This window comes from Vombatus ursinus, unplaced genomic scaffold (genome assembly GCF_900497805.2).
Source record: "Vombatus ursinus unplaced genomic scaffold, bare-nosed wombat genome assembly UNPS02014841.1, whole genome shotgun sequence".
NCBI lineage: Eukaryota > Metazoa > Chordata > Mammalia > Diprotodontia > Vombatidae > Vombatus > Vombatus ursinus.
Genome location: NW_020954619.1, coordinates 9,965,894 through 9,981,593, shown reverse-complemented (window position 1 = coordinate 9,981,593; position 15,700 = coordinate 9,965,894). Strand labels below are relative to the sequence as shown.

Sequence of the window (15,700 nt, the reverse complement as noted above, 5' to 3'; positions counted from 1 at the left end):
ATTATTATTTTGCAGGGATTAGATCTGTTATTTCAACCAGGTTGAGAGCTCCTTTCACTTATTCAGTAGTTATGCAATTTAGAGTCTTGAAGAGTTGCCTTGGGGCATTGAGAAGTTAAGTAATTTGCCTGAAGTCAAACATTCAGGATGTGTGGCACTGGAACCCAGGTCATCTTGGCTATGAAGCTTCCTCTCCCTTAATGGTTCAAACTCAAATAGAAATGGGACCATTAATCCCCTCATAAGAATCTCTGCTTCCCCATATTGATTTAAAAAAACACACACATTAACATTATCTATGTTCTATTGTATTTTTATTTATTTTGTAAAATATTTCCTCTTAAACTTTAATCTGGTTCTTCCATCTGTGTGTTTGACACCTCTGTATTACAATTATCTCTTTCAAGATTTTTTTTTACTGGAATGAAATTTGAAAAAAAATACATTGCATACATGTACTGTATATAATATAATAATATAATATACTTAGATGGTATTAAGAAGGTGGGATTAGACATTTTGTCCTCTTGGATGTTTAAGGCCTAAAACCTTGGTTCAATACTAATCATCATTGATTTTTTTTTCTACCCACTGGGTAATGATGGTTTAGAATTCTCTGAATCTATGACTTGAGTTCTGAAATGGTAGCATATAGAAAATGGATAATATCATGCAACAGAGATGATGTATGAGAAAGGTTTCTTTTCTTTCTGAGACTGGCAAATAGAAACTTCTGTCCTCTTTCCGTTTTTCAGTTGGAAGTAATGACATCAATTCAATATTGCATTATTAATAGTCATAGAACCATTTCTTCAGAGCATGGTGGAATTTGGACATCATTTTCACATCGTAAGCAAATATTGCCTGTGTGCTGAATCTGTCCCACTGCCTGTTTTTGTATGTGTGGTGCACAAGATTGGTTTTTACATTTTTTAAGTGCTGAACCCAATCTAGTCCAACTCCTTTATTAGTCAAGTTACCTAACTAAGGTCCAGAGAAATTATGTGACTTACCCAAGGTTACATAGCCAGTTAGTGATAGAATGAGAATTGGGGCCCTAGGGTTTTGATACCTAGTCATGTGTTCTTTCCAATTTCAGCAAAGATGACGTTATAGTATGCAGAGGAACCACATACTAGAGTAATAAGCAATTAAAATAATGAAGGTAATTTCCTTTAGAGCCTTACATTGATTCACCATCAACTTTGTAGACCTGAGAGGTCACTGCATTAGTCAATAGAAATACTTGCTCCTGGTGCTGTAAATTTAATATACAGGATAACATACAAAATCAATATTTAGATTGTATATTGGGAGGCTATTTTATTGGCCATTTGTCCTCATGATCCTTTGTTCTCAGTTATTTGCATTTCTGGAATGAAAATACAGATTAAATTAGTTAAGATTTCAATAATAACTCACAATAGTAACTACAGGTCTTAGTCCCATGTAGACTCAGGGAATTGTGAGGGACCTCAGAGGTCATAGAATCCAGCCCATGCATACCTAGAGCCTGAGTTGCCTTTGTGATGTTCTCAAAAAGTGATGATCCAGCATCTATCAGTGAAGGGAATTCACAAACTTCCAAAATAGTCTGCCCTGCTTGAGGATGGCTGGAACTGTCTGAATGTTCCTTCTGCCTCAAGTCTCTCCCTACTCCAATTCATCCTCCACTCAGCTATCTAAATGATCAGCCTAAAGTGCAAGTCTGACCGTGTCACTTCCCTATTCAATAAAGTCCAGTGGCTTGCTATTGCCTTCAGGATCAACTATAAAATCCTCTGACTTTTGAAGCCCTTTATAACTTACTTCTCTTTATCTTTCCAGTCTTTACATATTATTCCTCTCCATATAACTTATAATTCAGTGACTCTGGCATCCTTCCATAAATTATTTGCATTAATCACGCTGTCTACTGACTGTACATTTTCATTGGCTGTCCCCCATCCCTGGAGTTCTCTGTCTCATCACCTCTGCCTTCTGGCTTACCTATATTCCTTAAAGTCTCAGTGAAATCTTACCTTCTTCAGGAAGCATTTCCTAGGCCTCCATAATGTTAATGCCTTTTTATTTGTGATTCTCCAGTTTATCCTTTATATTTATCTTGTTTGTACATAAATGTTTGTATGTTGTCTCCCCCCATTAGACTGTAAGCTCCTTGAAAACGAGGGACTGATTTTGCCTTCCTTTCTATCTCTAGTGGGGAATATTAAGTGGTACAGTGGATAGAGTGCCTGGCCTAGAGTCAGGAAGACTCATCTCTTCATGAGTTCATTTCTGGCCTCAGATACTTACTCACTTGTGTCCCTGGGCAAGTCACCTATTTGCCTCAGTTCCTCATCAGTAAAATGAACTGGAGAAGGAAATGGCAAACCTACTCCAGTATCTTTGCCAAGAAAACCCAAAATGGGGTCACAAAGAGTTGGACTTGACTGGAAAATGACTGTTGATATATCTCTAGCACTTAGCACAGTGCTTGGCAGATAATGGGAGCTTAATAAATGCTTGTTGACTTGATTGGATTTATATAAAGCCAAAATATGTCTCCAATTCCTACCTGTTTATTCTAGTTCTTTCCACTCTGGTCAAGCAGAATAATGTAATCACTCTTCCACATGACAGCCCTTCAAATATGTGAATCACACTATTATGTCTTCTCTAGGAAAAATATCTCCCCTTTCAACTTACTCACATATGACACAGTTTTGAGCCCCTTCATCAAATTGGTTAGCCTTTTTTGGATGTTTCCTTTGGATGTTTGTCAATGTCTCTTAAAATGGAGAGGGGTGCTACCTCCCTAGATCTGGATAATGCACAATTATAAATGTAACCTAAGATTTTGTTAGCTTTTCAACTTGCCATGTCCCACTACTGGCTTTTGTTAGTTTTTCGATTCTTTAAAAAGCATACATTCTTTTCATCCCAACTGCTTTTTAGCTATGTATTTCCCTTCTTATGCTTAGGCATAATGCATAAGTGTATTTTTATATACACTTTATATATTTATAAAGCATGTATATGAATGTGTAAGTGACTTGCCCAGGGCCACTTAGGTAAGTGTCTGAGGCTGAATTTGAACTTGTCTTCCTGACTCCAGGCCCACTGCACCAACTAGCTGCCGCATAGAGTATAATGCACTTTGTTGATAGATCAGTTTGCCTGTAGCCTAGTGTACAGAGAGCCAGCCATGGAGTCAAAAGAAGTTGAGCCCAAGTCCTCTTGCCACATATTGGCTGTTTGAACCTTGAAAAGTTACTTAAATTTTTAGTAACCTCAACAACTCTATAAGACTCTATACTGCAGTGAAGGTGCCAATCTGCATTTATATAAGTTCCCCGCTGAACACTCCCTAAATCAATGTTCCGGTACTCTCTGCATGAGACCGCACCTCAGCATGTGGATTCTAACCGGCTGGTGATGAGTAAGCCACTCCAAACTATGCTGGTTTTAGGATTATACACACAATTGTTTTCCAGGTCTGCACCTGGGCTTTGTCAGTTGATGGGACATATCATGGTTTGAATAGGCGTAGTCTTTGAGAGCCTCCACAGCATAAAGAAGCATCAGTGGAGGACCTCAGGGGAGAATTATATAATTGGAATGAAAATAATGCAGGCATTTAAAATGCAATCGAGTTGAATTGTTTAGAAAATGGAAAACAGGAAAACAAATTTAGTTGAGCTGAAGTGATAATAGCTATCTATTTTCCAACAGTTGAATCATTCCATAAATCAGACATCTTTTCCTGGTCAGGAAGCCCTTCCCTGAGTTATTCTCAAAGTTATTTTTAGTTGACAGCAACTATTGTTTTTTTTTGTCTAGGCAATGGGGTTAAGTGACTTGCCCAAGGTCATATAGCTAGTAAGTGTTATGTGTGTGAGGCCGGATTTGATCTCAGGTCCTCCTAAATCCAGGGCTGGTGCTCTATCCACCTACCTGCCCCCTGACAGCAACTATCTTAAAGGCTAGCTATATGACACAGTAGATAGAGTGCAGGGCCTGGAGTCAGGAAGATCTGAGTTCAAATCCAGCCTCAGACACTTATTAGCTGTGTGATCCTGGGTAAGCCACTTAACTCTGTTTGCTTCAGTCTCCTCATCTGTAAAATGAGCTGGAGAAGGAAATGGTAAATAACTCCAGTATCTTTTCCAAGAAAACTCCAAAAAGGGGTCACAAAAAGTCAGGCACAACTGAACAATCAAATCATCTTATAGGACTTCTACAGAGAAAGATACTGAATCATTGAATTTTAGAGCTGAAATGAGTTGGAGCAAGTCCTGGTCAAGTCTCATGGTCTCTGGCAGGATCAATATTATATTAGCTAGCTATGTGATACCAGTCAAATTGGTCCCACCTCTCTGAGCCACCATTTCCTCTAGAATGTACAAACTGGACAAGAAAATAACAATGCTTGATTTTTTATAGCATTTTTAGGCTTGTGAAAAGTTTTGCAATGCAGTATTATTACCTAATAGCCTTTAACAGCCCCATCTTACAAATGAGGTAACTGAGGCATAGTAAGTTGCCTAGGGTCACAAGCTAAAAAATGTTTGGAGCATAATTTGAAGTCAGGTCTTCCAGAACTCAAAGTCCAATTTTCTGTCTACCACAATACCACCATCTGTCATCAAGAGATAGTCCCTAAGGTCCTTTTTAGCTCTGGATTCTTTCAAAGTACAAATTCCAAAGAAAGAAAATACAAGTTTTTGATGTGAAAATAACAACTGACCTTTATATAGTCCTTTAAGGTTTACAAAGCACTCTACATGCATATAGCATTTGATCCTTACAACAGTTCTTTGAAGAAGATACTTTAGATGATATTATTCCCTTTTCACAGATGAGGAAACAGAACCTCAGAGAAATATTCAGTATACTCAAATCCTGATGATTTACTCTAAGCATCTGTACACATAACATGAAATAAAGGATTATATATATGTATTTTCAAGAAGCAATTTTTCCTAACTCTGCTTGAATTATAATTAGGTGAGTCATTTTAATAATTCAATCACAAGAAGCACATTTTTGCCTGTTATCTAAATATTTCTCAGCAGTTATTTTTATACTAACTTCTTCCCCCCTCTACTTTCTAATAATGGTTACAAAATCTTTAATGTGCTTTGTAGATGCTGGCATAGCCCAGTGATGTTGTAAAGAAGAACCACTGTGTTTGTGTTTTTCTATTCATAAAATAAAGGAAATAAGGCTATAGTTTCTGAATGATAGGTACAGTTAGAGAAATTATCAGACAAGGTAAAAGACACAGCTCCTGTCCTCAGTTGCAAAACATAGGTGGCAAACAAAACAAAACAAAAGAAAAAACTCTTGGAGAATATTGAGTTGACACAGTTTCTAGCTTCCTTCCTAATCTATCTGGCTATATTTAATCATTTGTGTTGTTTGTTTGCTTTAATGATTACACAATCTATGTCCACTTAACATATAGACAACAGAACAAAAGAAAAAACACTGGTACAATTCACCAAGTTTTTATGGAAATAAAAACAGTAACATTTCTATAGCATTTTACTATTTACAAAATACTTTACTCACAACAGTCATGTGAATAAGTATGTGAATAAGTAACACAAGTGTAATTGTCCCCATTTTACAGGTGGGAATTTGAGGGTTAGAGAGTGTGAACATTGTCACCTAACCAGTAAATATTAGAGCCAGAACTCAAACCTCAGTCTCTCATTCTACTACATCGCCTATGTTAATAATAATTTTAAGGGCTTTTAGGCCCCAATGTAAAATTGTTCATTAAAAGCACTGGGCTGGGAACTGAGCAATTCTCACAATTTAAATCTGTGAATTCTCTGTTCATTGTTAGTGTTATCTTAAGGTAAAATGATCCAACTTTCTCTAATCTCTTTTAATGCTTATCACCTAACATAGGAAACATTACTTCCTTTTTCTCCCAAACTGTAACAGTTCTTATTTTATTTTGCTGCCAAACATATATATATGTAAAATAACATCTGTGTGGAGTCATTGGTGAAAAATTTCTACCTGTTTTGATCACAAGTTGTCATATCCAATGTCATCTGACAAGTGTTTGAATGCCTGTTTCAGATTTAGTCTTTGAAACTACAGAATGGAGCTTTTCTCGAGACACCATACAGTAGTCTTGACAGCCAACAGACAAAGTGTCTATGTATGCAACATGTTTTTGAAATGTGCTAAAAGTTTAGTGATTAATTTCATCCTTTCCAAATTCCCTTTGCCAATTCGAACTACCATTGTTCTTTTTTTCTCCAGGGTAGTCTCATTCTTTTGTTGTTGTCTAGTAGCTTTTTTCACCTAACTCGAATTATTCTGTATGAAACATGTAGTAGGCAAGAATTTGACCACCAACCCACACAGAATGTGTCAATAGCTACTCTCTCTTGCGTTTGTCTACAGGGCAAAATAAGCTTAGGTTTTGTTGACAAACATCTGTGTAGCATCAGTGAGGTGTGTTAAGTAATCCTAATTGATGGTAGGGTTTTAAGGCTAGAGATATAAGACTCTTTTGAGTAACTTGGCTTAAAACTTGTGTTAACTTCCTAATGTTTCCTAGATTAAAAAATAAACTGTCCAATTTTCCCATTCTCTCAATTTTAATGTTTGCTTGTGTTGTATCATTTTTAGAAAAATACTATGTAGAGTAAATTTGTCCTAAAAAAAAAAAGTCAATTCTGCTATTCTAAATGCCATTAGAGGCTAGTGGATCTTTTTTTTTTTTAATTGTGATGTGGGGTAAATTTTCTCATAACAGTTTTCTTCATCTTTCTTTTGAATTTAATATTCTAATTGGTATCACATTTATTTATGTACATGTTTTATGCCTTATTAGGTTATATATCTCTTGAGTTCAAAAATCACATAATGGGTTTTTTCATCTTTGTGACCCCGATTCTAGCTCAATTCCTTGCACAAAGTAGGTCCTCAACAAAGTTTTGTTGAATTGAGTTTGGTTAAAAAGGATAAAATGTAATGAACAAGAAATACTCTAAATTATCAACTTATTAGAAAGTTAGAGGACATTTAGAATATATAAAAATTATTCTTTGCAGGTAGGACTTTTTTGTTTAATTTGAGGACAGAAATTACCCTTCAACACTTTTATGGATCAGTTATTTTATTGGTATGAATATGTCTTCTACTAGTACAGATTGCAAATTATTCTATGTAATTCTTGTTCATGTTCCTCCATAGATCCTACACTAAGGATCATCTTATGTGCTCAAAGCCTTCTTTTGGTTCTTTTAACATTTCATGACTTCCAGTTCAATATTTAACCTGTTGTTCCTCACTCTCACTAAATAACTGACTCCCCTCTTTTCCATTCTTGTGTGTCGTTGAATATTTCTTTTATTCCAATTCTTATCCACAAATCATTTTTGGATATTAATAACTTCCTGCCTATTGGCAAAAATGTTTGTAAAAATAATTTGCATACAATGTAGCTTTATTTAAAGAAAAGAGTTATGATGCCTGACTTTGGCAGCCTTCCTGTGTTAGTTCACAATTCTCATTTTGCAGGTAATTATTTCTCAGTTTATCTCCCACAGATGATCTGTCTTTTGCTAGGGTGCCAATCATGTACCTCCTATGATAGATTTCACTTGAGTCTAACCAATAGTCATGAAACATTTTAGTAATGGTGAATTCCTTTTCACAATTATCAGCTACATAAGGAATTACATGGGAGAGTTTGCCATCAAAAATCTTTTACAATGGAAACCTGGTCATCTTTTATTGTTCCTACTTTGCTTGTTTCTAGACATCAAGAAAAAAATTGCTTAAGGAAAAAAAAACCTACCTGACAGATTATATGTAATAATTTCTTTTCACTTTTATATTCACAGATGTCATCCACACTGTGGGACCCATAGCCAGGGGTCACATCAATGATTCCCATAAAGAAGACCTTGCAAATTGCTATAAATCTTCTCTGAAGTTGGCAAAAGAAAATAACATCAGATCAATTGTAAGTACAATCTGCCCAAATTTATCTTTTTCTTATTGTTCTCTGTCATTTGAAAGCAGATTTCATAAAAGTAATGATATAAACCTAGTTCCAAAAATTCCAGCAAATAATTTTAAGGATCTCAGTAGGTCACTAATACTATTTCCTAATCTATTTCCCCACAAAAAGTTTACGCAACATGAATATGACCTTAACAAATCTGAGTGGGAAGGAATTTCTCTTTCCTGTTTGACAACTTTTGGCCAGAAAATATGAAGAAATACTGATCACCAATGATAGGGATGAAAAAGAAAAGAATTAGAGAGAAAGCGAGAGCAATGCATATAACAGGTATTGTATTTGTATGTAATATGTACATATTCTGATAAATTGTTCCTATCTAGCCTTTCTTGTATAGATACATTAAATAGTTCATAGGATCGTAAGATCATAGCTTAAAGCCAAAAGGGATTTCAGAGGCTATTCACTCCAGCCTCCTCATTTTACAGATAAAAACACTAAGGCCTACAGAGGTTAAGTGTCTTGCAGAAGGCCGCACAAGTAGTAATAGAGAGGAAGGATCTGAATCTAGGTCTTCTGATTCCAAATCTTACGCTTTTTCCTTGTACCATGCTATTTCATGGTCCATTTGTTCAAATTCACTTAAAGAAAAATCAATCCAAATTCTGTTTTTAAACATTAAATTGGCCATATATAGTTTTATTCACTATATGTAGGTGGAAGGCCCCACTCCTTTCATGGTCCAGCAGGTTCTCAGACTGATGAGAGCTGGAAAAATTACGTGATTCTATGCTGCTTCCTAAGCCAGGATCAACCCAAATTGAGTCTTGCTAGATGGTTGAGTAATCAGTTCTAAAAGCTGCCTCATAGAAAAACAAAACAAAACAAAACAACAACAACAACAACAATAACATCAAAACTATAGTTTTCTTAATAGTCTGTCCAGTGCCTAATTACTTTGTTTCAAAATAATACTGGGTAGGGAACATTATAAAGATGAGTATATAATTCACAAATGAATATAGATGGGAGGGAATCTTAAATTATTTCGCATAGATTCTAACCTTGATAAAGGTTGCTGTTTGTCCTTTGTTCTAGAAGAGGGCCATGATATGAGGAAAGTGGTGCCATGACTTGCAAGAAAATTGGATTTAAGTGAGGGAGGGTTGTGCAAAGTCACTAGACTCACTTTCTTCTCTGGAGCCAGCTGGATCCAGTGGCCAGATAGGGATCAGGACTATTGAAGATGGCCCAGGATGCATTGGAGGACTTTGGCCTTTTCAAGCTAAGGTCTTTAAGAGAACTCAGTTTGACTGAGGCAGTGCCCATTCAGTGATTAAGGCTTAATAAAAATGAGGCAAAGAATGGCCTCTTTGAAAAAAAAAAATAGATTTGGGAGGGGAAGACCCTCAGGGTTTCTGGTGAAAATAGAAACAATTGTTATTTGCATTCATTCTGAGCCAATCAGGCCCATATAGTGACCAAGTAGGGCCTGGTCTGGGACCAGAGTGATATGGAGATAAGACTGGTCTTTAAGAGAAAAAAAAAGAACTGAAAACAAGAGAAAAAAGTTTCAGAGATTAAAATTTACATTCCCTGTGGAGGGAGAAGAAACAAAGAATGAAAGCTTGAAGGCCAGAACCTTGATAAAACTGAGAAACAGAAAGATGGCTTAAGTACCTAAATTCTTAGACTTAGATAATTTGTTAAAAAAAAAAAGCCTAATATTACTTGAAAATTCAGAGCCAATGGTTTTGCTATTTATATTTTAAGGGTGATTCTTCCTTGGTCCTATAAACTGAGGCTAATCCGGAAGTGTCTGTTGAACTTACAGGTTTGCTGAACGCTATATATATGTAATTTTAGTTACAAAGTGAATTTTTCCAAAGTAACTCTGCTATATTTCTCAAGTTCCTAGTCTAAAATATGAAAACTTTGTGTAAGCCAACTATGCGGGTCATTTTTACCTTTGAATTATTGCTACAACAAACCTGGATATTCAATTTCACCATCTTTGACTTTTCCAATTTACTCTTTTCAAAGGGATCAATTTATATAATTATAATTTATCCTCTGTCTAAAGGGAAAAATAAATCCCAGAGAGCTGTAGTTCACAGAGAAAAGAGAAATGACTCCAAATGACTGAACCACTGATCTGATGGGTAAATTGGTCCTCCCCAAGAAAACAAAGAAAATGAAAAGAGGTGTGTGCACCCAAGAAGTAATTAAGGCATTGTCAATATGACTATTGACTGAAAAGCAAGAGGCTGAAATACTTGGAAAGATGGAAATATACACAAATCTCCAAGTCTGCCTAATGTGGATCTCAGGGCCTTAAGAGAATTAGCTAATGAATTCACCCCACCACTGGCAATTAGTTTTTAAACACCATGAAAAGACAAGAGGATATCAGAGAATTGGGACAGGATAAATAGGACTGCTCAGCATAAAGGACAAAATGAATAGCCTTGCGTAGAAGGCAGAAACCTACCCAAATAATCATTGCTATTGGCATGACACCAACCTTTGTGTCATGGATTGTAAATGTTCCAAAAAGACAAGAAGTGAAAGCAAACAATGAGTAGCCTCCCTTTGGGGGATGTTCAGTTTCCCTAAGGGATCTTATATGTCATAGACAGGCCCAGTCTGATTTCCCATCTCCTTTAATGGTATATGTTTATAAGGATAGGGTAAACCAGGCACTAATGAACTTTGCAGACAGTGACCAATTACTACCTTTTCCAAATAGTCAGAGTAGAAAACCACTTACAGAGTTGGGAAATGTGGCAACAGTTAAATTTTTTATGTGCCTCATTATGTTTTACAAACTGTATTAATCTCTGGTTGGGCAGCTAGGTGGCTCAGTGGACAGAGTGCCAGGCCTGGAGTCAGGAAGACTCATTTTCCTGCGTTCAGTCCGATCTCAGATACTTCCTAGCTGTGTGATCCTGGGCAAGTCACTTAACCCTGTTTGCCTCAGTTTCCTCATCCTCAAAATGAGCTGCAGAAGTAAATGAGAAACCGCTTCAGTATCTTTGCCAAGAAAATTCCAAATGGGGTCACAAAGGGTTAGACATGACTAAAAAACAACTAAAAAACAGGTTAATCTCTGGCAATGCAAAGATAATCCATCCTCCCCCTCAAGGATTCTACATTCTACTAGGGAATAGTACTCAGAGAAGAAAATCCAAGACAATTTGCAGAGGGAGACAGTTCTAAGTAGGGGATATGGCAAAGTTATGGAAGGAAGAAAATGGAATATTGAGTTTGGAGAATAGCAAATGGAACTATTTATTTGGAATATAGTGTCAGTGAAGGGGGGAGAATGTACAAAAAGTCTGGAGAGGTATGCTAGAGCAAGACTGTAAAGTGCTTTATATGGCAATTTGTATTGTATCTGAGGGGCAAGAGGGAAACAACAAGATTCATGATCAGACTTGTGCTTTGGGAGGATTATTTTGACAACCACAAGGGGGATAGATTGGAGAGAAGAGAGGCTGAAAGGAAAAGACCAATCAGGAGAGTATTGCAGCAGTCTCAGAGAGAGATGATGAGGCAGAAAGTGAAATTGGGTTCCATGATATACAATGAACAGCTGAGATGAATGACTTACAGTGGATGGTGACTGTTGCTTTTATTTAACTGGTCTGAAGCGTTATGAGTCAAGAATCCTCATTCTTGTATGGCTTTCTACTCAGTAAAAAGTATCCTGTGCCAGTGATATATATGTAATAATGATAAGATATTTACCCTGTCACTAGGGATTCCTTTCCCATCAGTTTCCATTGTCCTGTATTTGGTTAATAATTCCTAGTCAGGGGACGGCTAGGTGGCACAGTGGATAGAGCACCGGCCTTGAAGTTAGGAGGACCTGAGTTCAAATCTGTCCTCAGACCAAACACTTGACACATACTAGCTGTGTGACACTGGGCAAGTCACTTAACCCCAATTGCCTCAAAAAAAAAAATTCCTAGTCAGTTATAAAAAGAGAAAAGGCTCATTTGAGCGATATTCATTATTATATTATGATAAAACTATTTTGAGTCTTTATGTTACTTTTTTTTGCTTCAAATTTAATGATTTAAATATAATGATAACTTGGTAGAAAAGAAAAAAAAATATTGGCCTTGGATTCAAGTTTTCTTCTGATACCAATTAGTTGAATAAATCATTCAACTTCTGACTCTATTTCCTCATTTATAAACTCATAATAGTAATATTCATATCACCTACTTCATAGAATGGTTGTGTTTAATACTTAGTAAACTTTAATTTTTATATTAATTTCAATTATAATTAATAACATTATTTCATGATGTCCTTCTACAAGCACTAAAACCTAGAAAAGCAGCATGGTATAAGGGAAGAACACCAGGACTGGGATTCAGAAGACCTGAGTTCGGGCTCTGGAACATGGTAGCTTTATTACTTTAGGTAAAACACTTCATTTTCCTAGTCCCCAGTTTCTCCATTTGTGATAGGGTAGAACTAGGGCCCCTTCCAACTCTAATATTCTGTGTTTTTATTTTAAGATATTATTGAGATAGATTTTTTTCTACTCTAAAACATACTTCTATATCATTTCCTTTAGTACATCAATGGAGCAAATAACAGATTTTCTTTTTATATTCTACTTTGTTTTTTTTTTAAGTAAAATATATATTTGACTTTAAAGATGTAAAGAGAGGCAACATGATATAATGAATAAAATAATTGACTTGGAGCCAGGAAAAAAAGAGTTCAAATCTCACTTATGACATTTATTAGTTCTGTGTTAACCTGGGGAAGTTACTGTCCTCTGAGCCCTAATTAATTGGGAATAATGATTCCTATACATATAAAATGATATAATATTTATAGATTGCTTTGTAAACTTTAAAGTGCTATAAACATGCTACCCATCATCATCATCATCATCATTATAACTACTTTATATTGTTGTTAGGCTCAAATGAAATAAGATATGTAAAGAAATTATTCAAGAAGTACATAAATGCCAAATGTGAACAGCTTAAGAGGCAAAATAGCCAATTAATCACCTGTTTTATTTGTCTAATTAAATTACAGTTAATTTACCAATATAGAGTCCATGATTTACAGAGTGGACATTCATATGCAGTTAAACTGTTTATAATCCCACCAGATTGTGTGCATACCTTTTATAGCTTTGTTCATTTGTACATACAAATCAAAAAAGTAATTTGTTCAACAAATATTTGTTGTAACTATATTATATGCAAGACACTGTGCTTGATACTGTAGCTAACAGAAAGACAACTAAAGTATTGTCCCTCCATTCAAGGAATTTATATTGTGGTTGCAAGTGGTGGGGCTGGTAAACCAGCATAAAAATAAATATGAGCACTCTAGAGGAGGTCTGAATTGTCATCAAGATTAGGACATCAGTGAACGTTTCATGGAGGAAGCATTCCATCAGAAATGAGTTGGACCCAAGGATTTTGATACATAGTGATCCAGGAAGCAGGGAAAAGAAGGAGGTCACTATAAGTGGATAGTAATAGCATGATATGGAACAAAGAACTCTGGCTTTAGAATCAAAGGACCTGAGTTCATAGTCTACTTTTGATACCCCAAGATTATATTTTTTTTCTGAAGGTTAGGGGGTAGATCAGTGTTAACAAACTCAGATAAAAATGGGACCACTAAACCATATCTACGGATGCCTACTGGCCACATATTCACTTAGAAAACCACATATTAAGATTATCTATGTCCTATTATTTTTTATTTCTTTTGTTACATTTAAATTGTAAAATTACATTTAAATCTGGTTCTGGTTGCACTGGAGAGTGTTGCAGCCTGCATTTTTGACACATCTTGAGTAGAGTATTCCAATAAGGAAAAAACAAACAAACTTGATTTAAGTTATCATATCATATTCATTACTTATCTTATTTAGCTACTTCCTTTAGGTCCTAGTTTGGGATATTAGACAATGCCTTTCCCTTAGGTGCTTAGGTGGGGCGGCTAGGTGTACAGTGGTAGAGTACTGGGCTTGGAGTCAGAAAGACTCATCTTCCTGAGTTCAAATCTAGCCTCAGACATTTACTAGCTGTGTGACCCTGGGAAAATCACTTAATCCCATTTGCTCAGTTTCCTCATCTGTAAAATGGTCTGGAGAAGGAAACGGTAAACCACTCCAATATCTTTACCAAAAAACAAACAAAGAAACAAACAAAAACAAATGGGGTCATGAAGAGTTGGCTACAACTGAAACTACTCTACAACTAAATTTCCTTAGAGAATCAAACTACATTAAGGTAGTGTGGTATAATGGAAAGAGGACCTGGATTGGAATGCTGCTTCTGCTACTTACTAACCTGTATGATGTTGGGCAAGATACTGAACCTCTCCAGGCCTCATGAGATGGTTTGATTGCATGGTCTGTGTAATCCTTTCCATTTCTAAATCTATGATACTGTGGTCTTGATGCTTAATAGTAGCATTTTGTTATAGTACCAGTAGCCTTGGTCTTTGTGAATTTGGTGTATGTCAATAACACTGGTCATCAAGATACCAGTCAACTGATTAAAATAGAATGTAGTCTTTCTCTCTGAGATCCTCTATACTTGAACTTAGAATGTGAAAATTATTTTTTTTAAATCAAAGTTAGTATGAAGAAGATGTAATATTTTATTTATATCTCTAATGCATAGAATAGATGATACTTTATATATGAGCTTCTGTTTCCTCTTCTGTAAAATGAAAAAGTTAGGCTAGATGATTTTTAAGGTCTCTTTCAGCTCTAAAATCTTGTGATCCTTTAATATTAATTACTTTGTCTTCATGTGATTTGGGGCAAACTGTAGAAGGTATATGTGGTTGTAGATTTGCATGTGATAATTTCTACATAGGAGCTGGGCTAAAGGATTTTATATATAAAAAAAAACTTTATAAATCCTCACAGTACAGATTAATGTGTCATCAATATAGATATGGCAAAATGGCATACAATCTACCCACTCAAGTCAGATTAGAGACATTTAAAATACTGAAAGATTGGGAGACCTAGAACTTTTGTAACATCTTAGGACTTCAATGCATTGGTAGAAGTTGCAATATTATGTTGAATTGTTTTGCTAAAGTATAGGTGTTCATTTGACAACATAGTCTAGTGAATCTTATTTTCTTATACACATTCCCTGCAGAGCGTGTTGCCATAGCAATGTGTCCTCAGCCTGAAATTCTTAAATGCTGCTTTTATTTCATTATCTGAACCTCCATTACAAGGCACATCAATCAACAGGCTCGCTTGTCTGAGCTTCCCAAGCCTTCTAACCCTAACCTTTTAATTTGTTTCTTCTTCTCTGCCTAACGTCTTACTATTTTCCTTCAAAATGCTATATTTTTAATTTTTGAGGTCCACATTAGAATTATGACATGATTCCATTTCCAATCATCTACTGCCTAACATCATTTTGTCATGCTTTTATCTATGGATTTGAAGGATTTATGTGAAGACTTAAACAGGAATCACAAAAAATGAGAAGGCATGGGTTATTGTGATCTATCTCAGTAAAGGGAGTACCTAAATCCATAAGAGAGCCATCTAAATAATATCTACATGCTTAATTCTTTAGAATTCTGAGTTTGACAGCAGTCCTCTGAAACTGCTATTTGTATGCTATAACTGAATAAAATCTGTCTTCCTTCTTTCCTTCCTTCCTTCCTTCCTTCCTTCCTTCCTTCCTTCCTTCCTTC

General features: G+C 35.7%; 1 protein-coding gene across 2 annotated transcripts in view; it reads left to right on the top strand.

Annotated features, from left to right (window-relative positions):
* Positions 1 to 15,700, top strand: part of MACROD2 (mono-ADP ribosylhydrolase 2) — a 2,135,263-nt gene that overhangs the window by 1,161,767 nt on the left and 957,796 nt on the right. For both annotated transcript variants that reach the window (XM_027840306.1, XM_027840305.1), the window contains exon 6: positions 7,857 to 7,978. In XM_027840306.1, the coding sequence (XP_027696107.1) occupies positions 7,857 to 7,978 (122 nt within the window). The remainder of the gene's footprint in view (positions 1 to 7,856; positions 7,979 to 15,700) is intronic.